Source organism: Humulus lupulus, chromosome X (assembly GCF_963169125.1).
Source record: "Humulus lupulus chromosome X, drHumLupu1.1, whole genome shotgun sequence".
In the NCBI taxonomy this organism is placed as follows: Eukaryota; Viridiplantae; Streptophyta; class Magnoliopsida; order Rosales; family Cannabaceae; genus Humulus; species Humulus lupulus.
In genome coordinates this window covers 21,392,839-21,420,027 of record NC_084802.1, presented here as the reverse complement: position 1 = coordinate 21,420,027, position 27,189 = coordinate 21,392,839, and the positions used below count along the sequence as shown (strand labels likewise).

Here is a 27,189-nt window from a genome sequence, read left to right as displayed (position 1 = left end):
TATAACTTATCTATATGTGTACAAATACATACTTTTATACAATATCACACAAAAACACATATTCCCAAAATTATTTTAATCAATAAAGTAATATTTTTTTTTATCATATTTCTTTATCAATACTATACCTAATTCATTATACTATTACATATAACCAAATAAAATAAGTTTAATTCTAAAATTTAAACACACTACAAATATTACTCTCATTATTATTTTTATTTTATTTCATATCCTATTGGCTAAATAACATTTAGGGTCCTCAAACTTTACTAAGGCCTTGTTTGGACTTTGGATTTTAGTAGGGAAAAATTATATGAGAGAAAATAGAAGAAAAAAAACATAGAAAAATGTTTTCCACAAATTTGATTAGAGGCTCTTTTTTAATATTTTCTTTTTTTGTAGATATTTATAATTGTTGTAAATTTTAAAAAATTATACTACATTTAATTTTTAATTTTTCTAGAAAAATAATTCTTAATTTATTGATGCAATCCAAACATGGAAAAAATGGAATCCTTTGGATTTCATGTTTTTCCTCTTAAAATCCAATGTCCAAACAAAACCTGAGTACATCACTTAGATTCCCAACCTTTTAATTTAAATTTATTCATGTTTTTTATTTTTTAAAATATTATTATTATTTCCTTTAGAGCATCAAATTTATTTCAATTTTTAAATAATACATTTTAAAGGTGCGAAAAAAATTTATTTACTACCTAATGTCGTACTTAAAATTTTTAGAATGTGTGATTTTTTTTAAAACAATTTATGAGAAGTTTAAATAGAAAAATATGTAGTGAGAAAAAGTTAAGTATAGATAAAAGCATCCTTATTAAATTTCTAGATCCTAAAATTTAAATGATAAAATAATTAATATATAAGAGATATTTAATGAAAATATTTATGTAAATTTACCAAAATAATACATTTGATAATAAATAATCAATTAAAACTGGTGTATTAAGAAAAAATGGGTGTTATTTTATTTATTTATGTTAAATTCCTTTAGGCCATCTCTAACTCATAACATCATATATGGTGTTGCACTAACACCAAAATTAAAGAATCTTAGTACCATATTTTTTTCTATTCCAACTACAACACCAAAAATTACATCAAAAAATATATTATTTATTATTTTATATATATAAAATAATATACATATATATATTTATTATTATATACTAATATTAAAAGTAAAATAGTATTATTTTTTGTTTTTGCCGTTGTTACATTACCCTACCATATTTGGTGGGATACTATAACTTGACAACATAATGATGGGATAAATAAAGTTGAGTTAAATTTGATTTCGTATCTTTTCAGTATTATATTTATTGTTTTGCAGTCCGAATAGTCCCAATAGAGCTAGCTTACGATTTATTTAATAACATTGGACTTGTGTAAGAAAAAAATAATGATACAATAAAAAAGATTGAAGAATTAAGTGGTACACTTGTTAAAATTTAAGGAGCCCAAGTGGTATTACTATTACCATATCCTATTGGACTAAACATCACAGCAACATAACAAAACAAAACAAATGGGAAGAGTAACTATTTGATTTGATATGATAATGACACAATTTTGATGTTGAACAAATCCAAGTCCTGTTATTATGTGACTTCAATCAAACAAAACCCAAAACAGGAGAGAGAAAGATATAGAGAGAGAAAAAAAAAAAAAGAATTAGACAAAAGAGGGTGAAAGGGTACCACTGACCTAAGCCCTAAAACCCTTCTTAAACGCTCCCTTTCTGTCAATTATTGAATTTGACTGCCCAATGCTTCATTCACTCTGCACGCGCACTCCTCCTTTTCTCTCTTTTACCATTTTAACCCTACTGCCACGGCCCTTTCTTCTTCAACTTTTTAAGGGTAAATTTGTACTTTCCACCCTCATTGCTGCACTGTGTCTCCAACAATGTAGAAATGCTATCTCTTTCTCACGCGCTCTTTTGGAGTGAGACTCACGCTCCTCCACCAGCTAGACATTTGGCCAATGCCTATGATTATAATGTACTCTAATTTATAAAACTCTCTATTTAATTCCATATAATTACTTGCTACCAAATTATGGTGGGATTTATTAGTGCATTATGACTAATAAATTTACTTCTATTTCAAAACTATTTTTGCATGTTTGAAATAAATTTCATATCATCAAGTGATTTGCAATTTACATAATATGTATTATATAATTCTAATTTTGTATGTGTGGGTTATAACTACACATTATATACTTCAATTTCAATCCACATAGACTTGAACCTTAATAATTAATCTTGCAATCTTGAAGACAACATCATAACCACTAATTAAAATTATTATTCTAATAGAGTAATGATATGTGCACCCAAGTATGCACCCAAATATGAGTCACTGCTTTTTAAAACAGTGGGTCCCAGTTTTAATAAATGTGATTGGGTAGGTCAATCTGCCACATCACTGTGTGTAAAAAATTTAGGTGTATATTTTAGGTGCACATATCATTACTCTATTCGAATAATAATATGTGGGTGACTTTTTTTCCCTCCTAAATACATTATTTTAAATTTGTTTATTACACATATTTTATATTGTCATTAAATACAAAACTTCCCATTAAATAAATAAAATTTTAAGAAATCCTATTACGTCTAAAAAATATTATTGGTAAAGTTGAATTTTCATGATCTTATACATAAAATAATGGACGAACAAATATAGATTATATAAATTTAAATTATCTCATTAAAATCAAAACCAATAATACAATCATAATATTTTATTTCGATATTTGTAAAATATAGAATATGTTTTTAATGTCTTAGATGATCACTTAAATTTGTGCTAGAGATGCACTGTCTATGTAAACAAAAGGAAAGAGTATAATTAAAAAAAATAGTTTTATTGTTCAACATTTTATTTAGATAATTTAGTTATGTTGACCACCGATTTAGTCAATGACATTGAGTTAAATAAATGATATACAAAATAGAGAATTTGACTATAGTAGTAAATGACACAAAAATTTATAGTGATTCGGTCCCAACTCCCAAGTATTGGTAATAACCTATGTCCACTTATACACTTTTATTAATGTAGAAAGTTTTAAACTCAACGATTAGATGAACCAAAGTCAACAAAGTTCCGTAAGCCCAAGAGAATACAACACTTGTGTATAAAAGTGTGCACAATAAAATAATGATGCACTAAACCCTCTATTTATAAGCTTAGTGATCTTACACAAATAGGCCATGGGCCTTACATAACTTGCGTGCCAAATAATAATAAAATAATACGTAAATAATAAATATCACATTTAAAATTGTAAATATTTAGTAAATATCGGCCTAAGCTGGTTGTTCCACACATTTGTATAAAAACATCCGACTAGTCTGGTCGGGCATTCCTATAAGTTGACCAATATTGCCTCCTTGAATGAAGCTTTGACTAAATTCCAACTGGCTGTCGTATATGATGAAGCTTTCTATGAATCTTTGCCCTCTAGTCGAGAGTCAATTAGATTCTACAAAGTTGATGTTGTTTGGTCATTCTTTTATTGCCACGTGTCGATAATCTATGCCATGTCATCACACTAGTTTTTATGGAAAACAAGTTCAATTTATAATAGGATATTGTCAATTAATTAAGAGATGTTTGTAACGAAAGTACCCAAGTTATTATGTTTGTAACATTTAGTACCTAAATTAATTTTTTGGTGGTGAAAATACTTTCCTTCCATATTTTAGTATAGTTTGGTATAACAGTTTGTTATCACCATTAAGTCCGTCTGCAACACACAAACAAAAATACAAAATTAAAATAATATTTGCAGTGAAAATACTTAATTTAAGAGATATATATGGTAAAAGTACCTAAGTTATAAACAAATTTGACGCATACTTAATGAAAAAATAAATAATTCACCAAACTACACCACCCCATGAACAAAAAGTAATTTTTCTGCCAAAATAAATAATTTGGATACTCACAAACCTAATAACCTAGGTTCTTTCACAACAAATATTATATTAATTAAATAAAAAATAATAGTGAGTATATAATTACATTCTAATAATAAGACATTTTTTTTAGAGTAATAATACGACTTCTTTTCTCCATCAATTCTCATATAAAGTTCAAATAACAATTCCCTTTTTCACAGGAAAATAGATGGAATATTCATCTTCTTACTACATGATGATTTATGATCTCATCAAAATATCCATCAATGCACCAAAATTGTGTGTGTAAAATTATCACAAACTAAACTTTTCTCACTAATTGGTGGAGAAAACCATATTGTCTAATGTCTACCTATAAGTACTTTATTTATTTTTTATTTTTAAAAATTTAATTTTGTCTCTTTAGGAAAAAAAGGGCATTAATAACAACATGATTTGTAGAATTGTAAATGGTTATGAATAGGGATATTCCTATCTATCATTTTGAACCTCCAATAAAGAGGTAGGTAGCTAAGCTAGAATGGTATTAGTGGAAAGTGGTGGTGGTGGTCAAGCAACATTATGATAAAAACAAGTAGTACTCATTAATACCATCAAAATGTGGGCCCATTTTAGCAAATTTGGTGTACCCTTATTAAATAGTTTATTTATTTTTGGTGTTTAAACCACAAAATGGGGGCTCATGGTGCACTTAAATCATCATTATTATATATCCACAAACAAAGCCATGCTTTATTTCCTTTTTTATTGTTCATAATTGTTATTACTATTATTGTTATCATATTAACTTTAGGGTATATATAATAGGTTGTAATACGCTCACATTTGGAGAAATAACACCTTAATGTTTTGCTTTAAGTGTTCACTATTATATTATTGGTGTGGTATGTATAGGTGTAGCATTAATAGTTTTTTTTTGAGATATTTTGTTTTGATTTAATATTATGTGAGATGTTCATGGTTGACTGTATACATATATATATATATATATTTCTCCAGTCCCATTTTAATTAATAATTCCATGTTATTTTTAACATTTTGTCTCACATTTTTCGAATGTAAATGTAGGAGTGACAATTTTGATTGGTCATGATGGTTTTGAACTATATGTTTTATTTTCATCAAAATTTGCAACCTACTTCTAGCAAGATTAAAATTAAGAATGGTAATTTGTATTATTATTTTTGTTCGAATCAATTATGATTATTAAATGTGTTAAAAAAACTTGAATGAATAATCAATGCGCAATACAACAAATTTGATAATGTAATGTGCTGTGTACTTGATTACCACTCAATCAACACACGTACTCACATTTCATACCATTGGCATTATACATACATACTTTTAGTTAAATAAACACATTTTAAAATGAAGTAAAAAAATATATAATATAATATAATAATGTCAATAATAATAATATTATATTTATGTAGTGTCATGTATCCACTCACACATAATTGACTCTTTAACAAAATTAAATGTGTCACATACTTTAGAGTTAAGTATATATTGATTGAAAAAAGCTCATTTTATTATTGTCCAAAATTACTAGTTCTAAACTAGATTGTTCTAAATTGTAATCCAATTGTTTGGAAAACAATTTTACCAAAGTCAATAGGTAGTGAGTTTTGTTATTATTTATTCAAAAAAATCGAATGTTTTATTTACTCAGATTAAAATTTAATATACTATAAACTTGTATTGATATACTCAGACATCCAATAATTAATAATGGTATAATTGATTCAACTATTAATCGAGATGAACATAATACATCCCCTAAGGTCAGCTCCAACAAGATTACATTCTCCTATTTTTGTGCTTATTTAGCACAAAAATCAAATCCAACCCACTTTTAAAAATTACACCAATATTAGGACTGTTAATATTGGTGGGTATTGTAGACCACACCACTCTTCTTTTAATATTATAATAATATTATCTTTTATATATAATATATATTATTTGTATTTATAAATTGAAAGATTTTTTTAATATTATTACCATTTCATAAATGGAAGTTAGATAATTTAAATGATATAGTGCTAAAATTATTCAATTTTTGTGTTGAACCAACACAATTTTTTTTTTAAGAATGGGTTGGAATTGGCTTGGGATCCCAAGACAATAAATCTTTTGTTTTCTACATCAAATTATGAAAAAATATATTTTTTGGTGCATGGATGGTGGGAATGTGATAATCACGCGTTAAGAAAAACATGGAGTCAAATCAAAAAAACACCACACCACACCACCAAACCAAAAAAACTCCAAAAAATAAAATAAAGAAAAAAAATGGAGACTATCATGAAAGAAAATGTACCTTAAAGAAGGAACACACAAGGGTCCCATCTTATTAACCTTAGATGTGGTCCCTTGCCATTTTAGGTCCCACATTTTACTACACTTTTATTATTTTTTATTTTAATAATTTTTAAAAAAATAAACTATTGAATTTAGTCTCTCACAAAATGGAGTGTAATCTAAAGTGGTGCAGTAGCATTGGCATTGGCAGAGGCTGAGGCAGAGGCAGCCCATATGAACTGTTTCACATACAGTCAGTCAGTCGCAGATGACAACAAAAGAAAATAAAGCAAAAAGCTAAAGCTAATTATAAGCCATCACTCTCTAAAGAGCTCTCTCTCTCTCTCTCATTAGATTAGAGTAGAGAGAGAAGCTAGGGAGACCTCCATAGCTCGGCTCTCTACTACTTAAAAACACAAGAAGAAAAAACTGCCCCCCAAAAAAGTGAAAAAGGTCGAAAACCCATTTTGTTCTCTCTCTCATTACTTGAGCTCTGTTTGATGAGATATTGAGCTCTGTAGAAGAAGAAGAAGAAGACCCCTCCACATAATTGCCGAACCAAAACCGACCCAGTGAGTTTTTGGCTCTTCTTTGGTGGTGGTGGTGCTGCTGTTGTCGTTGAGCTAGTGCTTGGGTCGTACGGGATTTTGCCGTACAAGATTCGTCTTCTTCGTTTCGTAGCGTCAGGTGCGTTTGTCCTTGCTCGTTGTCTTCTTCTTCTTTCGTGCTTCGGATTTTCCTTTTTTTTTCTTCATGTTCATCTTATTTTTCTAACGGTTCTATATATCTGTCTCTCGTTCAATTCTTCTTTCCTGTTTTTTTTTGATGTTGCGTGGGGATGAAGGCTTTGCAATGAGAATGGAGGATTTGGGATTTTTTATACCGTTTTTGAGCAAGTGGGTTTTGCTTTTTTTTGGGATTATTATATATGTATTTAATCTAGGGTTTTCACGTCTAGCAATGTATTAGTCGTCTCTGTAATGTGGTTGATCAATGGTTAAGAATTTTTTATTTTTTTTTAATAAATATTTAATTGATTTTTAGTTGGTTTGATCTTGTGGGTTTTCTTGGAACATCCCCAAACGAGATTTTGGTAAGCTTCAAGCGCTTATAGTAAAAGAGTGACTGACTATTTTGATAGGTCTTTTTTTTTTGTAAATTTCTCTCTCTTTGGATTATTATGATTAGTATAATTATTATTTTATATATAATGTTTCATGTGTTCATTGGGTAAAATTTGCTACCTAAACAATTGACTGATGTTAGGAAATGAAGTCTACTATAAGCATTGTTGATTTTAGTCGTTTTGACCATTAAGATGCTTAATGTTCTAAGAAAGTCAACGGGTAGTGTTCTGTGTTGACTGCTTAGATATGCATATATATATATATATTTATATCTATGTTGTTATGTGGAGTGGTTATTAAAATATGATCTTAAATGGAGTGTTCCCATTAACCAACATCCCATTTTTCATATGCAGATTTGTTTGAGTCAAAGACTTTTCATGTGAGACTGAGACTATTTATGGTTAAGGGACTATGGAGTTTATACCAGATCCAAATATGATTCCTGGGAAACCTCCTGTTCTTAATGAGGTATCAAATTCACATCCGCATTCACATTCACATTCACATTCACATTCACATTCACATCCACATAAAGCCTGTGAAAGAGAAGTGTGCCATTTATCACATAAACACCCGGCTATGGTCAGAGAAGCTGCACCAGTAAGAGAAATGGGTGTATTGTCAAATGGACGCTTGGCTTTTCTGACAGAGGAGCTAGCCTCAACAAGAGAAATGGTTCAGTTATCAAGAGCACGCTCGGTTTCTTTGAAAGAAGTTGGCAGGCCTGATATGCGAGATTTTCAAGATTTAGACTTACCTGTGCCTATAAGAACATGGAAAGGAAAGGCCTCTCTACCGGAACTGGAGGATCTTATGTTTGAGGCTGTTACATTTAAGGGAACTGGCGATCAGATTGATGACGTTGGTCCTAGTTCTTTCTCTGGGGTTAGTCACCCCCCTGAACCTGTTGATACTGATCTAATGCGGACAGTTTATGTTCCAATTGGTCGAAATAAATCCGAGGCTGGATGTTTAATGAAGAGCATGTCTATGAAGGGCCCTTATCTAGAAGATCTTTCAATCCGGGTTCCTCCTAAGAAGCCTAGTTCAGCTGCTCTTTCCCCTGCTGAAAGTTTGGTTGAAGAACCTGCTGACCTGGGTGGATTGTCTCCACCATTTTCAGTAGCTCGGGCGTCACAGAACACTGATATTTCACTCCCTCCAGATTCTGAGGAGAAAGAGTGTGTTTGGGATGCTTCTTTGCCTCCCAGTGGCAATGTGAGTCCACTTAGTAGCATTGACAGTACTGGTGTTGTCACTGCAATGAGTATTGTCAATAGCTGTGCTAGTACTTATCGAAGTGATGCCATCACTAGTGATGGTATGCTTAGTATAGAGAGGAATTGTGAGAGCACCAAGTGCAGCGTTAGAGGGGATTCGCTTGAAAGCGCTAAAACTAGTGTTAGTCGAGCAAGTGATAGCAGTGGCCTTAGTGATGATAGTAATTGGAGTAACATTACTGGAAGTGCAAATAAGCCACACAAAGGAAATGATCCAAGGTGGAAGGCTATTCTTGCCATACGAGCTCGTGATGGAATTTTGGGCATGAGTCATTTTAGATTACTGAAACGACTTGGTTGTGGTGACATTGGTAGTGTGTATCTTTCAGAACTTAGTGGCACACGTTGTTATTTTGCAATGAAAGTAATGGACAAGGCATCCCTTGCTGCTAGGAAGAAGTTGACTAGAGCTCAGACAGAAAGAGAAATATTACAACTGCTCGACCATCCATTCCTGCCTACTTTGTATACCCATTTTGAGACAGATCGATTCTCCTGTCTGGTAATGGAATATTGTCCTGGTGGTGATCTGCACACTTTGAGGCAACGACAACCTGGGAAACATTTCTCTGAGTATGCTGCACGGTATGATTTTTTTTTTCTATTTCTGAAATGTTCTTGTGGATGTCTAGATCATTCATGCGTTATTGCTATTGTTTGTGTTTCCCCTTTAGCATGGCTTAATTTAGTTCGTAATAATATTTTTTCTTTCTGGGTCTCCTTGTCTCAAAAAGTTTCTAGTATAATGTGATTTTTCGAAAAGCAGAAATTTGAATGATGAAGCTGGATGGATGTCTGTTTTTAATATCTCATAACTTGTTTACATGCTTTAAACATGTGGAGTCTTAGTTACATGCTTTGAAAAAGGTGGAATCTTCATCCACCTAAATAGTCTGAAAGCAGTTGCTTGTAGTGTTTTGAGTCATGGCAACTCGTTCAGAAACATAATATGCCTTTGTTACTCAAATGTTAAGAAATGTAAATACATTATGCCACGGTCAGCTCTCAATTACGTAATGGTCTCAATTAAGTGTTTGGTACAAGACTAATATGGCCGCATTGTATTTTCTTTGTGCAGATTCTATGCTGCAGAGGTTCTCTTGGCACTTGAGTATCTTCACATGCTCGGAGTTGTCTACAGAGACTTGAAACCTGAAAATGTGCTTGTACGTGATGATGGCCACATAATGCTTTCTGACTTTGATCTTTCCCTTCGATGTGCTGTTTCACCAACATTAATAAAAACCTCATTTGATTCTGACCCTTCGAAGAGAGCAGCTGGTGGAGCATTCTGCGTTCAGCCTGCCTGTATCGAACCCTCATCAGCATGCATCCAGCCTGCTTGTTTTATCCCCAAGATCTTCCCTCAAAAGAATAAAAAGAAAACCCGAAAAACTCGGGCTGATTTTGGCTTTCCTGCAAGTGCACTTCCGGAGCTTGTTGCAGAACCTACAACGGCTCGTTCCATGTCCTTTGTTGGCACCCATGAATACCTTGCCCCAGAAATTATCAAGGGGGAAGGCCACGGCAGTGCGGTCGATTGGTGGACATTTGGCATATTCTTGCATGAATTGCTTTATGGTAAAACACCTTTCAAAGGTTCAGGAAACCGTGCCACATTGTTCAACGTGGTCGGACAGCAACTCAGATTTCCTGATTCACCAGCAACTAGTTATGCAAGCCGGGATCTGATCCGAGGTTTGCTGGTAAAGGAACCCCAACACCGGCTTGGGGTGAAAAGAGGTGCTACTGAGATCAAGCAGCACCCTTTCTTTGAAGGAGTGAATTGGGCTCTAATACGATGTAGTACTCCACCAGAAGTGCCAAGACCCATGGAGGCTGAGCTTCCTGGGAAGTATGGTTCTGTTGAACCGATTGGGGTAGGAAGCACCAGTAAGAGGATGGTTGGGGGTGGCGGGGTAGGGGGTGGTCCGGGAGGAGACATGAAATCTGGTGGTAAATTTCTCGACTTCGAATTCTTCTAGTTTTTGGATTGGAGGATTTTTGTGCCATGTTCTATTAGTACTGTCAAGTTTATCTGCAAGAGTATGTCTCATTACTACTGTGTTCTGCTAATGAACTTAAGCTCATCTTACCTCCTAAAAGAAAATTCCATTTCAATTGGGAAACTAGCAGGACTTTTCAAATCATTTTGGATAACACCAATTATAGTGCACTAAGTAGAAAAATTCATTCTCTCTTTAAGTAACTAATCCAAGATTGCAATTTAATGAACAGTTTTTTTTTGTTTTTGTTTTTATCTCGTTGTCATTTGCTGCGATTGAAGTGTGATGACCACAATAATAAAAAGAAGTGAATTCAGTACAGAGCTTATCCATTAAACTTCAAATTATGATCACCAAGTTCTAAAGTTGCATATATATTGAGGTTTTGATAACATTTCTTATGTCTTGGATTAGTGTATAATTTATGGCCCAAAACGCTAATATTGCTTTACCATCTTCATGCAAATCCAAAATGAGATCAAAGTGGAATCTTTTCAAGTACACAAACTAAGATTTCTTTTATACATAAATTTAACAATAATTTTCAATACAATGTCCAAACAATTGCAGATTGATACTTGCTTTTTTCTATCAACCTAGCCAGCACAATAAGGTGCTTAATCCAATCACAAAAGAAAAGAAAAAAAAAACCACAAACAAAGATCAAATTCTTTAAAACTTTAAGAGAACAGTAATAGTTCTTGCAGCTTATCAAGTTCTCCGGAGGGCACAAGCAGAAAGCACAACCAAGATCATTATGAAAGCAACCGCAACAAAGGAGGACACAACAGCGCCACTGACTCCCTGGCAGAAATCGGTGAACTGATTGCAGACCGCCAGCCAGTTCGCGCTAGCATTGCCGTTGTGAGCCAAGTAAACTATGGCGGTGGCTGCAGCGCCAGCGGAAGCGCTCAAAGTAAGTGCCAACTTAACAAAACAAAGGCACAAAATTTCCATGTTTATGCACATAAATGGAAAAAACAAACTTAGTTTGAGAGAAGTAAAAATTTGAACTTACTGTGTCTGTAATAATTAACAAAAGCCTTGGTCCAACAGCATGGGGTCTAACAATGGTTACAATTGAGAAAGGAAGAGACAAGACTAGGTAGCCTCCTACTAATGCCATTGCAATCACAAAAAACCTGCATCCAATTCACTCTTTATAAGTTTTGGTACTTAGATTTTCTAGTAAAAAGAAAACAAACATGTTATTATCACTTACATAAAGGCAGGCATGTCATCATAACTTGCTTCAAACTGGAAGAATTGAGTGAAGAAAGGAAGAGTTTCATCGCTCATCCCCATGGTGGTGGCTGCGCCTAGAGCAGCTGCTAAGGCGCCGAGCCTCAGAACAAAATCGGTTATGGCAATGCCTCTCTTCCATCCTTTCTTCTCATTCTTTTGATAAGCTAACATTGGTACTTTCTCTAGCTTAGCAGCTGCTTTAGCCTCTTGAACTTCAATTGAGATTGAATCTCCATTTGCCATTTTAGATCACAAATAGAAATTACAAGTTATGAGACTTGGAAAAGAAGAAGCAAAAGCTTGTATAGATTGAAATAGCTAGTGAAGAAGAAAAAGACTTGAGAGGAATGTTTGTGTTGTGTTGAAACTAAGTGAATGGATGAGCCTTATATGGAGATCACAAAAAGTTGATTTGGTTTAGTGAGTCCAAATTCATACACCTATTTTTTAGAATATGGGAAATAAAGGGCAGTTGTTGCAGACTTTTCCTTTAGTACAAATTTAATATGAGACACTTTTGAACAGAAATTGAAGTTGTAACAGGTACATTTGCTAGAAGTGGTTTGGTTCAATTTTAATAATCAAGTCAAATACTTTAACACATTGTCAAAACCAAATATATATATATATATATGCTATTTTCATTTTGATATTGAATAAGAAACATATTGGCAAATCACTAATATAAAAAAAAGACCTGTGTTTTGCCTTTCTTTTTAGGGAAAAAAAGCCCCTTATAATTATATGATATATGTAAAGCTAGACTATGATGTATTTTGAACAATTTATTTAGCTACTTTTAATAATTTCCCTAATTATTTGAAAACTAGTCAACTAGACCACTTATTTCCCTAATTCAGTAGTGCTGGGGCCATTTGCCACCCAGATTATGAGTAATTTATAAGAATGCATAGGTCACATACCAACTATATGTTTGTGGTAGTTTATAGTTGAAAAAGGAATAATTAATGAAGTAGCTTAAATCTTCAACGATTTAGTAATACAAAAACACTCTCCATGATTTACTTGTTTAATATCCTATCCTAATAGGGTAACTAATAGTAATACCAATACCATATATCATTCACATTTTCTTTCTACTTGTTACTTTTTTAAAAAAAAATTACTGTTGCCACCTTGAATTTTTTTTTAATTTTTATATTATTTTGTTTGTACAAAAAAAATTAACCATGAACTCATTCTTTTATTACATTATTAGTTTTCCTTTTAAACATTTGTGTTACGGTTGCTGTTACAATTTCGTAACAAAATGTTTCAATTATTATTATTATTATTATTTTCATCACAACTAAAAAAAGTTGGGTTAATTTTATTAGCACCTCTATTTTTTCGTCTCTTCTCATTCTTTTTAATCAATTATTATTAAATACAATTTTTGGTCTCATTACCATTTTAGTTCCTTATTATTTGTTTTGAAACCGATTTAGTACCTTATAGTTTAATTAAAGGAGAATTGTGGTGGAAAACCTATGTTGATGATTGTAGCACTTAATCTCTAAGTAATTTTTTTGGTGGCAAAAAATCTCTACCGTTAGTGTTTTGGTGTACAGTTGGTCCCTGTCCATTAAATGAGTTAATAACCACATGTCCATACAAAATTGGATATAAAAATAATACGTATCCCTATGCTACAAATATGACTATATAAGAATTTTCGCTACAAATTTATCTATTTTATATTATTATGTTTATCCAATCTAGTACAGACACGAGACACTGTTAACATATTTAGCGATCAGGGACCAACTGTGCGCACTAAAACACTAATGATAAGGATTTCACCACCAAAAAATTACTTAGGGATTTAAGTGTTACAAACATCACTACATATGGATTTTGTATATAGTAAATCAATTTAAAATTGTATCTTTCCACTAGTTTTATGAAATATTTTTTTTTGAAGGAAATCTGCGGCAAAAATCAGTAAGTAGTCTAAAAAGTTGCACATAAATCACTAAGTAGTTTTTTTTGCAGTAAAAATTAGTAAGTAATCTAAAATGTTGCACTCAAGTCACTAAGTAGTTTTTTTTTTTTTTTAAATTTACACAATACACTTAATTTCGCTAAAAATTTACATTTTTACAGACTGACAAGTTTTTTTTTTCTTTTCAATTTTACGATTTTAAGGAAATATTTACATTTTTATGGGTTTGCCTGTTTTTTTCGTCTTTTGTGTTGTTTTTTAGTTGTTTTTGTGTAGTTTAGGTTTATGTATAGTTGTTGTCATGTTATTTAAGTTTATGTATAGTTGTTGTGTTGATGTCTAATTAGTGTTTAGTTGTTTTCAGATATGTTTTTAATTTTTTTAAAACTTGTTAGTATGCAATGAGTTGACTTCTAGATGTTGTCCAATTGTTATTTTTGAATGTGTTAGTATGTAGTGGGTTGATGTCTGGTTGTTGTCCAATTGTTATTTTTTAGTTGCCTTTTTGACACTGTAATTTTGTAAATAAAAAACTTTGAAAATCGTATTTTTGAAAATTTAAGGTAGTATTTTTGAAAAAAAAAATCAGGGACCGGAAAAAAAAAATATTTATGAAAAAAAACCTCTTTTTTTGCGATAAAAGTCAGTAAGTAGTCTGAAATGTTGCTCTTAAGTCACTAAGTAGTTTTTTTCGTTGCAAAACTCATATTTTACACCAATTTTGTCTTAATTTTAATTAGATAATAAAATTCTAAAACTAATATATTTCTAACTTTGAAAAATTATTTGAAATTTGTTTTAAACATAAAAAATTTCTTGTTTTCCGTGTTTCACCAACTGACACGTGACAATCATTAGAGAGTAATTGAGCTCCACGAAAGCTAAGGAAGTCTTGTTAAGCTCGCCCAGAGCTCCTCAGAAGGTAAGCCATTTCCCACCTGTTGTGATCCACCTCCGGAGAAGAATGTCCTCATGTGAGTTACGCCTCGAGGAGTATCATCGTGGTCTTCCCATCTCCTTTTCTGATCCAACCCTCTAGGTCTGGAGATTTGTCCTCGAGGCCTGGAATAAAGTGCCAGGTGTCATGCACAACGGCCCTGGACCACAAGCAGCCGTATGACATGTTACTGTTCCCTCAAGTCATGATGTTGAGTCTGTACAGATGACAAGCAGTATGTCCCACTACGTCGCCTGACATGGGAAAACGTGCAGCTACCCCCTCACATTGTCAGGGATGTGTTACCGGGCTGTAACCTCGTAAATAGGCCCCGTGTGATACGCACGGGCCCACCACCTCCTTAATTACAGGAATGTGTATTTATTAGCTTTTAAGCCTCGATTAAGTGGGAATGTTTTGTAATAAATCCCCATTAAGGGAGTTAATTGTCCTCAACCTCTATAAATAGGGCTAGGACATACATTGTAAAAGATCGACACTTTTTTATTTGAGCATTGCCAAGAGCTGCCTAAACTCCATTGAAACTTGAAACCCTCAAGCTTCCTCAAATCCTAATACAATAGACTCGTGGACTAGGGTTCATTAATAACCTGAACCACGTAAAATCCGTGTCTTCTTCTTGCATTGTCTTTAAGGTTATTTTAATTAGTTGATAACGAAAAATGCAGTCAACATTTTGATGCTTTTATTGAGAGCTTGAAGAAAGTTTTGAAGATTCAGCAATGGTGACTACCAGAAGAAACACAATTGACAATGTCTTTTCTCCCACTGTCGTTGAGGGAGAAGAACCCAGCCGACCACCTCCACCAACTAACCTAGAGATGGCCCACAAGGATGGTTACGACGAAAATGATGAGTACGACGGCGAGGACAGAGGTGATTATTATGAGAGTGACTACTCTCAGTCCTTTTACACAGAGGAACCACTAGAAGTGGTGGCCCTCAAGGGTCAAATCGCCTCCCACCAATAAAAAATCGAGGCCTAGGAGGGGAATATCACTGCCTTACAAGAGATGGTTAATGCCATGAAGGCCACTTTGGTGGCTCAAGGGCTTCAAGTGGACCCTCATGGTGAAGTACCACCTAGGCATCCAGCTAGCGTGTCGGTGGTGTCCTGTCAGCACCTCGCTAGCCTCATAGGGTCCCCGAACAAGGGGCCAATAGGAGAAATGTCTCCGCTAAACGAGGATAAGGAATAAGTGTCTTGAATAATAATGAATGCGTTGACTCTGAGGGGGAAACAGAAGTGGGTACCCCAGAAGACGATAACAACTAGAACTTTGAAACAATGTTAATGCCTGGAGGAGAGAAAACCTGGCACAAAGTGTCAACCAAGATTACGACCCTCTCCACACAAAGTTGAAGAGTTTGAAGAGGATAATGCTTAAAATAGCTCAGAGACAAGTCCATGACTCCGACTTGGAGGATGAAGGATGGGGAGCCTTGTGTTCCCCACATTGTAGAAGCCCTCCCATTGCCTCAAGGCTTCAAGATGCCAAATATCACTCTGTACAACGGAGGAACATATCCCACCGACCATCTCTCAAAGTTCAACCGATTGATGTCTGTTGAACCCAAAAGAGGGTGTTTTAGTATTTATACTCGCAAGTGCACGAATCGTTTCGGAATATAATGTTCATATAAGTATGAGGTCGAACCCAAGGGAGTTGAATAACATCAAAAGAAACTATTTCAAACAAAGCAAGAAGATTCTAACCTAGTTCAAAATATTTGATGAGATTTTGTTTTAGAAAAATAAAAGACAAGTAATAAAAAGATTTAAGATTAAATAGAAAAATGGTTTTCAAATGAGATATGTAAAATAAGATTATTAAGATACTAGAATCCACAAAATGCAAGTTCAATAATATTTATAAGTATATTGATTTCCAAGTTTCAATATAGTTGAAATAAATCACACTATATTTTTTTTCAAAATACATTTTCTATTCAAGCACAAGTTACTTTCAAAAAGGTAGGATTTTTCTTCACTTATATAAGATATAATTTCTAAGCATTAGTTGTGTTACAACCTAATGAAACTACAAAAAATCAAAGAGATTATGTTTAGACAAAATATGATACTTATGCTCTAAGAATTAGATGTGAACAATTTAATGAAAAACAATTAATCAAAGAATATTATAGTTTTGCATAATGAAGAACTAAGTTCAATATGCTTTAACAATCAATAATAGATGAAAAATGCATATCTTTGATAGAAAAATCCATAAACAATGTTGCACAAATGGGAAATCAACATACAACAAAGAATACTATCTAGTTACATTTTGCTTATTCATTATCTTAATAATCTTGAAAAAGATTAGAAGCTCATAACTAGATTGAAATAAAAATTACAAAATAACATATTTGACATGCTCTTCAAAAGATGAAAATGATAGAGAGAAAATAGTGAAAAGAAGAGAGAAAAATATGAAGTGTAGGAGAGGTTGAAAAGATGAAGAAGAGCCCCCCAAATGGTCTTACAAGACTCTATTTATAGGGAAAATATGGAGATTAAATTAATCAAATTAAAATAAATAAATTGATTAATTTAATTGTGTTGGGAAGTGGTAGGATAAATAGAGTAAGTGTAAGGGTATTGGAAATATGAAATGTTTGGTTGGATGGAAGATAAGTGAAAAACTAGGGTAAAAAGAATGAATTAGGAATGTTTATTTAGGTAAGAAAAAAATAGGGAAGAGTAAATTGATATTTGAGTGAAAAGAAAAAAAACATTGGGAAGAAAAATATGATTTTTGGCCTTTTGGTAGCTGTGTTGGTAGCTTGGCGTGGTGGGCCTGATTGGGCCGGGTGTGAATTGGGCCAGGCGTGGGCAAGGTGTACGGACTGGGCCAGGCGACTGGGAAATGGGACCAGGCGCTGGGGGTTGTTGGTGGTCTTGGGGCTGCATTGTGTTGGCAGCTGGAGGGAAACGTGGGTTGAGTTGGGGAGCTGACAGCTGGCGGCTGGAAGCAAAATGGTGGAGAGTGAACATGGCTGATGGCAAAAGGCAATGGTTGGAGAGCTGATGGGCTTCCTTGGGCCTTGCTGAAGGCAGCAAGGGGAGACTGAAAATGGGCCTGGGCTGAGGCATTGGCCCATTTGAAAAATGCCAAATTTCTTGTTATTTTCTTTCAAAACTACCACCTTTTTTTTGATTTCCTTGCTTTTCAAGAGCCACAAATGAAATAATTTTCCTACAAAATAAATTATAAACTAAATTAAAATTAAATATTTTCATTAATAAAATATACCATATAACTCCCATGAAAACATTAATTAAAATTTAATTTACATAACATTTAATTTCAATAAAATCATATTTTTAGCATTCAAACTAACAATACTAATTTTAACTAATTCAATTACAACATAACACAATAAAATATCTATAAAAACATATAAAAATCTAGAAAATTACAATAAGACTAATAAATGCAAAATTACTTAAAAACTTAATAAATCAATTAAGAACTCAAGAACTAAGCAACAATTAGCACATAAAAAGTGGTAAAATAATTTTATTTTGTAGAGTTATCACAACCCCAAACTTAATATTTTGCTAGTCCTCGAGCAAAAGAAAAATTAAAAACACACATTTTTTTATTTGGTGATATCAAAAATGTCCTCAAAGATTGCACATTGAAAATAATTTATAAAAAATATGAATCAAAATCAACCTTATGTAATTAATTCCATAGTCAAGCTTGCTTTGAAAATATATTTTAAATTAGAAATCCAAAACTATTTATCAAGTTATTATGTGAATTTTGGAAAAATTGTTGTAATAAACTATTTATTTCACATATTATGATGAATAATTTTTTTTTTCAAAATTTCATTTTTTTAAGCAAAATTGACCCAAAAATTAAACACAAAGCTTAAGAAAGATTCATATATATTTTTAAACTAAAATCAAACTCAATCAAGGGTATTATCATAGGAAAACGGATATCACCAAAATGGTTTTAAATTTTTTTTTTTGATAGAAAATAAAGTATAAAAGCACAAAACTATATATATATATATATATTACTAGAAAGATAATATTAAACATATATAAATATATATTTTTTTGTGTTTTTTTTTATAATTAATATATAAAATAGATACTCTACCATCCAATTTTGTTGTTGTTGTTTTTGATTTTTTTTTTTAAAAAGAAATTCTACCATTTTCAAACACATGAAAGAAGTAACCATATAAACCCACTACCCCTAAACTTAATTTATGCACTGTCCTCAATGTATCAAAATACAAATATAAATTGAAGCGTGAAAGAGTTTAGAGTTTAGAATGGTCGTACCTCATTATGGAGCATTGTCAAGAGTGTAACAAAAAGGAAACAAAAATCAAAACAAGAAGTTAACCTAAAACATAAATAAAACACACATTTACCAATAATTGATGAGAGCGATCAAGGACCATGGTAAATAGGATTCTCAAGAAGGATTTCATCTACTTTAGCAGTTTTCAATTCTAAAAAAGGTTTCAATTTTTGTCCATTCACTTTGAATACATTACCATTATTAGGATTTTCAATTTCAATGGCTCCATGTGGAAAAAAAGTGCGAACAATGTATGGACCTACCCACCTAGAGCGTAACTTCCCCGAGAAGAGATGCAAACGAGAATTGTATAAAAGGACTTTTTGACCGAGGGAGAAATCTTTTCGCAAAATGTTTTTGTCATGATAAATCTTCATTCAATTCTTATATTTTTTGGAATAGTCATATGCATCATGCCTAAGCTCTTCTAACTCATTTAATTGAAGCTTTCTTCTCTCACCCGCTTTGTCTAGGGAAAAATTCAATTGCTTAATTGCCCAATAGGCTCTATGTTCTAGCTCAACGGGTAAGCGACATGCCTTTCCCTACACAAGTCTATAGGGAGACATTCCAATGGGTGTTTTGTATGCAGTTCGATATGCCCATAATGCATCAATGAGTCTTAAGGATCAATCTTTCCTAGTTGGATTGACAGTTTTCTCTAAGATGTGCTTAATTTCCCTATTTGATATTTCAACTTGACCACTAGTTTGTGGGTGATAAGGTGTAGTGACTTTATGTGTAATACCATATTGTTTCATTAAATGCCTAAGCGAGCCGGAGTTAGTGGGTTAAATAGAGGGTGCGCCTTAAGGGCGTCGACCCTGTATATTGTATGATGATTATGATGTGTTTACTGTTGTTGAGTTGTTGCCTATAGCTTGTTGAATACTGGTTTAAATGGTTTGTGATTTGTTGGTTTCTAGTGTTGATTATGTGTCTGCCTTAAGGTGTTGAATACATGGTTAACTGCTTTATGGATCATTTGATTATCTGTATTGTCTATGCTCTGTATTATGGTTTTCTTGCTGAGCCTTGGCTCACGAGTGCTACGTGGTGCAGGTAAAGGCAAGGGTAAGGTAGACCATTCTTGAGTTGGAGAGCTCTGGAGGTAGGATGTACATAATCAGCTGCTCGATCGCCACGACAGAAGGATAGTACAGGGACAGGAAAACCTAAAATGTTTATTTTGCCATTAGAGTGGCTTGTGAATGTATATGACTTTTGAAGTTCTGTAACTGTCCTTTAAACCCTGTTTTTGGGATCCCATGTACTAAACATTTATTTAAATGAAATTTATCTATTTATGACCAAAATCTTTTAACCCTAACTCGATTATTGTTCTAGTGTCACAATTTTTAACTAAACGACTTGATTAGCAAGTCTTGCGCCTTTATAAACACACATTGTAACGGTCTTGGTTATCCTTGGCTTTACACTAGCAGTCTTCTCTTCTCCATTATCTAACCACCTTCTCTGGCCATGGCGATATCTCGTGGTCGAACGCATAAAATCCATGCTGGAGGAGTTGATAAAGATCCTCGGACATCTGGAACAAAACCAAGAAGTTAACATCTTGACTAGAAGAAAATAGGCCAAAACACAAGAACCCCTAAGACAACTGCTCGGGGAGTGGAGGAGAGAGAGAAGTCTAAGGGATTGGAGTGTCCTCAGAACTCTAAGTCGGGTACCAGGGAACACCACCGGAACTCAATAAATTCACTAGAATATGGGAATTTTCCAAAATCAGGTTGAATGCCCAAATTGCGAAAAAATGTTAGGGAGCCTAAACGGTCCATTTTGACTAATTTTAGCACAAAAATGCACAAAAAAGGACCTAAAATGGTCCATTCCAGAAATCCTAAAAGCCTAAGCATGCAACTACAAAGCATCAAGAGCACCCAAATAGGAAAATAAGAAAAGAGGCTTACTTGAGATGAACTTTCGATATTGTTGTGTCGTGTTTGAACACAAAAGTACTTCGTATATTTGACCTAGAAATAAATTGCTTCTCTCCAACCATCTAGGATCACGAACGAATGAACTCAGTGTGAAAGTTAGTTCTAGTTTGATGAAAAGAGTTAGGTGAGCTCTGGTGTTGGGAAATTTCAAATGCTGGTATAAGAAGAAATGGGAGGAAAATTTTGAGTTTTATATTCGAGAGCTTGGGGTGAAAGCTACTCTCCAGCCATCCAGGATCAACTATGGAGTAGGCACTCGAGTGTGATCCAACGTCACGAATATAGAGGCATGGATCATGATCATAACATGGGAAAAGGACGCCTTGGGTACCTCGCAAAAGGACACCTCGAGTACGGATTGGACGTCTTGGGCATGGAAAAGGCTTCTCATCTATAGCACCGATTGATGGGCCCAGCAATGGGAAGATGACACATGTCGTCATCTTTTGGTAGGTTTGATGCCTCGAAGGGCCCAAACGTCGCCCCTCAAGTATGTCCTTGAAATTACTCTTCTCAGGCTAAGTCTCCACTAACCGAGGACTAGTGAAGACTTGGGGGACAAATGTTGTCCATGCTTTCACAAATTAACACATGAGAATCATTAGAGAATAATTGAGCTCCACGAAAGCTGAGCAAGTCTCGGTGAGAGCACTCAGAGCTCATCGGAAGGTAAGCCATTCCCACCTATTGTGAACCGCCTCCGGAGAAGAATGTCCTCATATGAGTTGCACCTCGAGGGCTATCATCAGGGTCTTCCTATATCCTTTTATAATCCAGCCCTTCAGGTCTGGAGAGTTGTCCTCGGGGCCTGGAATATAGTGTCAGGTGTCATGCACATCGACCCTGGACCACAAGTAGCTGTATGACATGTTACTATTCCCTCAAGTCGTGATGTCGAGTCTGTATAAGAGACAAGAAGTATGTCTCACTACGCCGCCTGACATGGAAAAACATGCAACTATCCCCTGACATTGTTACCCTAAAAAGTTGTGGGTTGTAACCTCGGAAATGGGCCCCGTGTGATACGCACGGGGCCCACCACCTCCTTAATGTGTATTTATTAGATTTATGCCCCGATTAAGTGGGAATGTTTGGTTATAAAACATCCTAGATAGCCAAGACCATTACACTGTGTATTTAAAATAGTGTCGTACTTGCTAATCAATTCATTTGGATAGAAACGTGTAACTAAGGGTAATTAACATATTAGGGTTTTAAAATTTTGATCATAGCAATATTTATTTTTATTTAAAAGTTTAAGTCTGTACATGGGATCCCAAAATAAATATTTACAAGGCACTTACAACTCCCAAAAGTAATTACAACATAAGCTAGGCTAAGCGACAAAATTAAGGTTTGACTCTAGTTCCTCATGAAGCCTCACCGTGGCGGTCGAGCAGCTGCAAATGTACACGACACCCCTAAAGATCTCAGAATCATGGCTGGTCCAACTTCCCCTTTCCCTTACCTACACCACATAACACCCGTGAGCCAAGGCTCAGCAAGAAAACTTAAATCAACAGATTCAATAAGCAACAAAATATAAACAACAAGCTTAGCAGTAACGACCCTGCTCAATCAAACACATGGTTCAACTTAAACAATCAATGAGTTAGACAAGTGCATACGACACTTCTTATTATTTAGGTGGCGTTCAGGCTAGAAAATCGCATATTGCACTCCCAGGTTTCCTTAGCCAAATGGCCTACGTTCTGCACTCTTATTGCCATCCCCGCCCTTAGGCCGAGCTTTCAGATTAGTTATGATAAAACATATAGATTGCATAACACAATCAGATGCAACATATACAAGCATGCCTAACCAAGTAATCACAACTATAGTCATTATCAAATTCATTAACAGGGCCCAAACCCCAATTACAACCAGCATGCAATTTTCTTACCTCGAATCTCGAATAGATTGTGTATGACGATCCCGAGCGCGATCCCTACTAACCTAGTCACAACACAATAATGGTAATCATCAAGATCTAAACTAATTAAAAGCTTCAAAAATTACTTACTAGCCTCCGGGACCTCGAATTCCACTAAACCGGGTAGTAGAATCCTTCTCGAGCCTTTAGATTTGAGTTCTCGAGCTTAAAAACCCTATTTGGCCAATTTTCCCCATTTGAGCCACGACGCCCCTCAAAAGTGCCATGACCCTCTACAAGTCAGAGAGCCTCCCAAGTCAATTCCCTGGACACGTGGCGTAGCGCAGACCACCTAGCACCGCGACGCTAAGGCTGTTCAGTGAACCACTCTTAGCCCCTGAGTTCATGTTGGCTGCAACGCTCTAAGAACAGCGTCGCGGCGCGACCCCACGAACCTAGAAATTATGGGTTTTTTATGCGTTTTCCCCAAGCCAAAACCTTCCAAAGCTCATCCCAAATGTGAACCAAAGCCAAAAGTAAACCCTACACTTCAATACTACACTCAGAGCATCACAACCACTTAAAAACTTAAACAAAAATCTCATAGAAACTAGGAATTCAGAAATAACTTTTAAAACTCGAAAACATTAAAACTCAGAACCTAAAACTTCAAATTACCTTTGTTCAAATCGTTCCTAGTTGCTCCTTTAAGCTTAGAAGCTCCCAGCTCTAACCGAGCTTCAATTTCTGAGCGAGCTTTGCCTAAAAAATTCAAAGAATTAATGCTTTTCCCCCTTTAATTTTCCAAAGTCCCCACAATGAGAGAGAGAGAGAGAGAGAGAGAGAGAGAGAGAGAGAGAAAGAGAAAATGAGGGAGAGAGAGAGAGACTGAGTGAGTTTCTATTTTTTTTCTTATATTTTCCTTCTACAGAATCCTAGTGGCTAAGTTCAAACCATGCCCTTGATAAAATACCAAAATACCCCTATCTACCAAGCCTCTCCTTAGTGATGCACACTGGGCAGGGCATTGGTGGGGAGTGTTCTCCCCGTCCCCATTTATATTTTTAATCCCCGTCCCTGCCCCATCCCCACTTATTCCCAGTCGGGGGCGGGGTGGGGAATCTCCTATTGGGGCGGGGAATCCCCACAGAGAACCCATTTATTTAAAAAATAAAAATCATAAATTATAAGTAAATTAAAATATTTCACAATATTTATTATTTAAAATATTAAACATTATCCAAAATAAAATTTAAAATATTAAAAAAGTCACTACTATACTACAATAACACATAAAGAAAGATATAAAATACATATAAAATATTACAAAAAAATATAAAAATTTAAATGGGGCCTCGTTGGGGCAGGGAGTGCTATTCCCGTCCCCTCCCCATTTAACATTCGGGGATTGAAAATTATCCCCGTTCCCTATTTAGACGAGGATTCCCGGCCCCATTAGGGGCGGGTCCCTGCGGGGCCTTATCCCCATGGGGAAAATGTGCATCCCTACCTCTCCTCAAAGCCCCCAAAGGAAAAATTGTCATTAGCCACATTTCCCGCTAATCCTCAAATAACACTATAAATCCCCGATTAATCTCGACATACCCAAAAGATCACAAAAAAACTACCCATCACCCAATAAATCCCAACTACACACTAAATTACTAAAATACCCCTAGGCTCACCCCGAGCGGGGTATTTGACTCGTTGTGACTTTTCCGCTAACTCGCTCACTAGGATTGCCTTGAGCCGAATATCACAAATATATATTCACATAATAATGTGGTCTCAATCACATAAAACATATAATTACATTTATACCGTCGATGGGTCAAAATTGCAAATATGCCCTTATTAGCAAAAACAGGCCCGCATGCATATTTAATACACATAAACATGCATAAGTACGCATATTACCATATAATTCATATATGCCACATAATCACACATATATTCAATTAATTTCACATAATTCGCATATAAACCCAATTATGCTCTCCTAACACACTAATCAAGGCACTAAGCCTTATTAGCAAATTTGGGACGTTACAAATGGAGTTAATTGTCCTCAGCCTCTATAAATAGGTCTAGGGCACATATTGTAAAGGAACGACACTTTTGTATTTAGAGTATTGCCAAGAACTGCCTGAACTCCATTGAAGCTTGAAACATTCAAGCTTCCTCAAATCCTAATAAAATAGATTCGTGGACTAGGGTTAATTAATAACTTGAACCACGTAAAATCTGTGTCTTCTTCTTGCATTTTCATTAAGGTTATTTTAATTAGTTGATAGTGAAAAAGGTAGTCAACATTTTGGTGCTTTCATTGAGAGCTTGAAGAAAGCTTTGAAGTAATGGTGACTACCAGAAGAAATGCAATTGACGATGACTCTCCTCCCACCATCGCTGAGGGAGAAGAACCCAGCCGACCACCTCCACCACCTTCACCACCTCCACAAGAGACCAGACTCGGTAACAGGCTAGCTCAAATTATTCAGTTTCTTTAGCTTGGAGCTCTTTTCAAAATTGAGCTCGTTCATGCTCCATGAGGTCAAATGAGGTCTTGTTCTCCTCCTCAAGCTGGTTATTCTTCTGGGTAAGTGAGACGACCTGACTCTGAGCATCTTCCAAGTCCTTCTTCAGTGACTCGACTTCTAGGTCGGCCTTGAATTGGGCCTCCTTAGCCTCGGTCATTCCATTTTAACTCGCAGCTGTGAGACCATTGACCTGCTCCAAAAATCGGAGGAGACTGAGTAGACCCTGCATATGGAAAATAATATATTTCAAGACATGTAGTTATACAACCTGAGTGTAAAAATGTAAGTGATATATATACACAATTAAACTTTACAAAGGAAATGAAGTCCAGGGCTTGGAATTGAATTGAGGAGGATAGTTTCATTTCTGAGGAAACTCCAATCCTCAAGGGTCATGGCACTTAGAGTCTTCCCAAATCTTGAAAAGAGCTCGGAACCTAAGCCTGCTCTGAAGTCACCAGCTTCGTGGGCGAGAATGAATTATTTTTCATGAGGAGTTGCTACGACCCTCTCGAGAACAGAGGCACTTGACCCTTTTAGGATTTGAGTTGAAGGGGCTCCCTCAGGAATCTTAACCTTTTGGGAGTTGGGGGTTTCCTCCAGCCTCATAATTGTTTTCTTGGCAGCGAAGTTGGATATGCAAAGGGTCTTGGGAGGAGGTGAAGGCATCTTGCTTGCATCTTCTTTGCTTCTACCCCTTTTTCCACTTTTCACCTTGGGGGGATTCTGTAATAGATTGGTCATGGAAAGTGGCATGGGTTCCATTTCAGCTCCTACAATCAAAGCAGATGGTGATTAAGTTAGAGAACAAAACTTGACAAGTCAATAAAGCTGTTAGCAAAAACCTCTTGGATTGTTAAAAATACATACTCTGATCATTAGTGCTCGAACTGACATTAGTGGATATAGGGGGATTGGGGTTCAGTTTTCAAACTGATGGAGGGATACTATGATCACTCAACTCTTCTTCTATTCAAATAGGAGAGAGCTCGGAAAAATCTCTCCAGTCATTCGACCCAAATTGGTAGCCTGGCCATTCCCAAACATCCTTGGAGGTATACTTTACTTGCCTCTCTATGAACCCACTATTGTACCTATGGAATATTCGATATACCCCTGACCAAATAAGAAATTTATATGAGTTGCTCCATAGCCGAAAGGAGCGGCTCTAAAATCAGCTTGGGGAATGGTTGGACTGTACTGTGGGGCACTCATAACACTCATCTACATGGGAGTGTATGGTGAGAACTGTGGTCCCAAAGCTGCAACAGTTAGGACTGTTGGAGCTGGGAAGGAAATCGGTCCTACGAATGCTCCAATATGGGAATCTTTCCAGTGAATATACTATTGGGCTTGACGTATAAAGTCGTCGAGCCTGTGGAATCCCTTCCGCTGAAGGTCATCCCATAGTAGACAACCTAGTTGGATACCAGCTTGTAAGGCCATCAACTGTTGGCCATCATCGACCCTCTAGGCCCTGGCTGCTTCCTCCTTAAAGCGCTTGATATACACCTTAAGGGTCTTGAAAGGTCCTTGCTTAATGTTGGTCAAAGCATTGACCCGAAGTGTACCTTTCAAGTAGCTATGAATTGTCTTCGGAAGGCAGTGGAGAGTTGGGGCCAAGAATGGATGGATCCTGGCCGGTGCTTCTTGAACCACTC

The 27,189-nt window shown here is 35.0% G+C and overlaps 2 protein-coding genes across 2 annotated transcripts; one reads left to right on the top strand and one right to left on the bottom strand.

The window, feature by feature from the left end:
* Positions 1–6,482: 6,482 nt before the first annotated feature.
* LOC133807440 (serine/threonine-protein kinase D6PKL1) lies at positions 6,483–10,922 on the top strand. The gene is made up of 3 exons (XM_062245777.1): positions 6,483–6,946; positions 7,743–9,254; positions 9,748–10,922. The coding sequence occupies exons 2-3, from the start codon at positions 7,801–7,803 to the stop codon at positions 10,652–10,654; spliced, it is 2,361 nt and encodes a 786-aa protein (XP_062101761.1). The 5' UTR covers positions 6,483–6,946; positions 7,743–7,800; the 3' UTR covers positions 10,655–10,922.
* Positions 10,923–11,111: 189 nt separating this feature from the next.
* Positions 11,112–12,235, bottom strand: LOC133807441 (casparian strip membrane protein 1-like). Its single transcript, XM_062245778.1, has 3 exons — positions 11,898–12,235; positions 11,694–11,817; positions 11,112–11,602 (listed from the first exon to the last, which is right to left on the bottom strand). Exons 1-3 carry the CDS (start codon positions 12,161–12,163, stop codon positions 11,387–11,389), a joined length of 606 nt encoding a protein of 201 aa, XP_062101762.1. The 5' UTR covers positions 12,164–12,235; the 3' UTR covers positions 11,112–11,386.
* Between the last annotated feature and the right edge of the window lie 14,954 nt (positions 12,236–27,189).

Bases quoted from the DNA above. Each gene is read 5' to 3' on its own strand.
- LOC133807441 (XM_062245778.1), bottom strand. From the start codon at position 12,163: ATGGCAAATGGAGATTCAATCTCAATTGAAGTTCAAGAGGCTAAAGCA. The intron at 11,818-11,897 runs GTAAGTGATAAT...AATTGGATGCAG, and splicing joins GATGACATGCCTGCCTTTAT to GTTTTTTGTGATTGCAATGG. The intron at 11,603-11,693 runs GTAAGTTCAAAT...TGTTTTGTTAAG, and splicing joins TGTTAATTATTACAGACACA to TTGGCACTTACTTTGAGCGC.
- LOC133807440 (XM_062245777.1), top strand. From the start codon at position 7,801: ATGGAGTTTATACCAGATCCAAATATGATTCCTGGGAAACCTCCTGTT. The intron at 9,255-9,747 runs GTATGATTTTTT...TTCTTTGTGCAG, and splicing joins TTCTCTGAGTATGCTGCACG to ATTCTATGCTGCAGAGGTTC.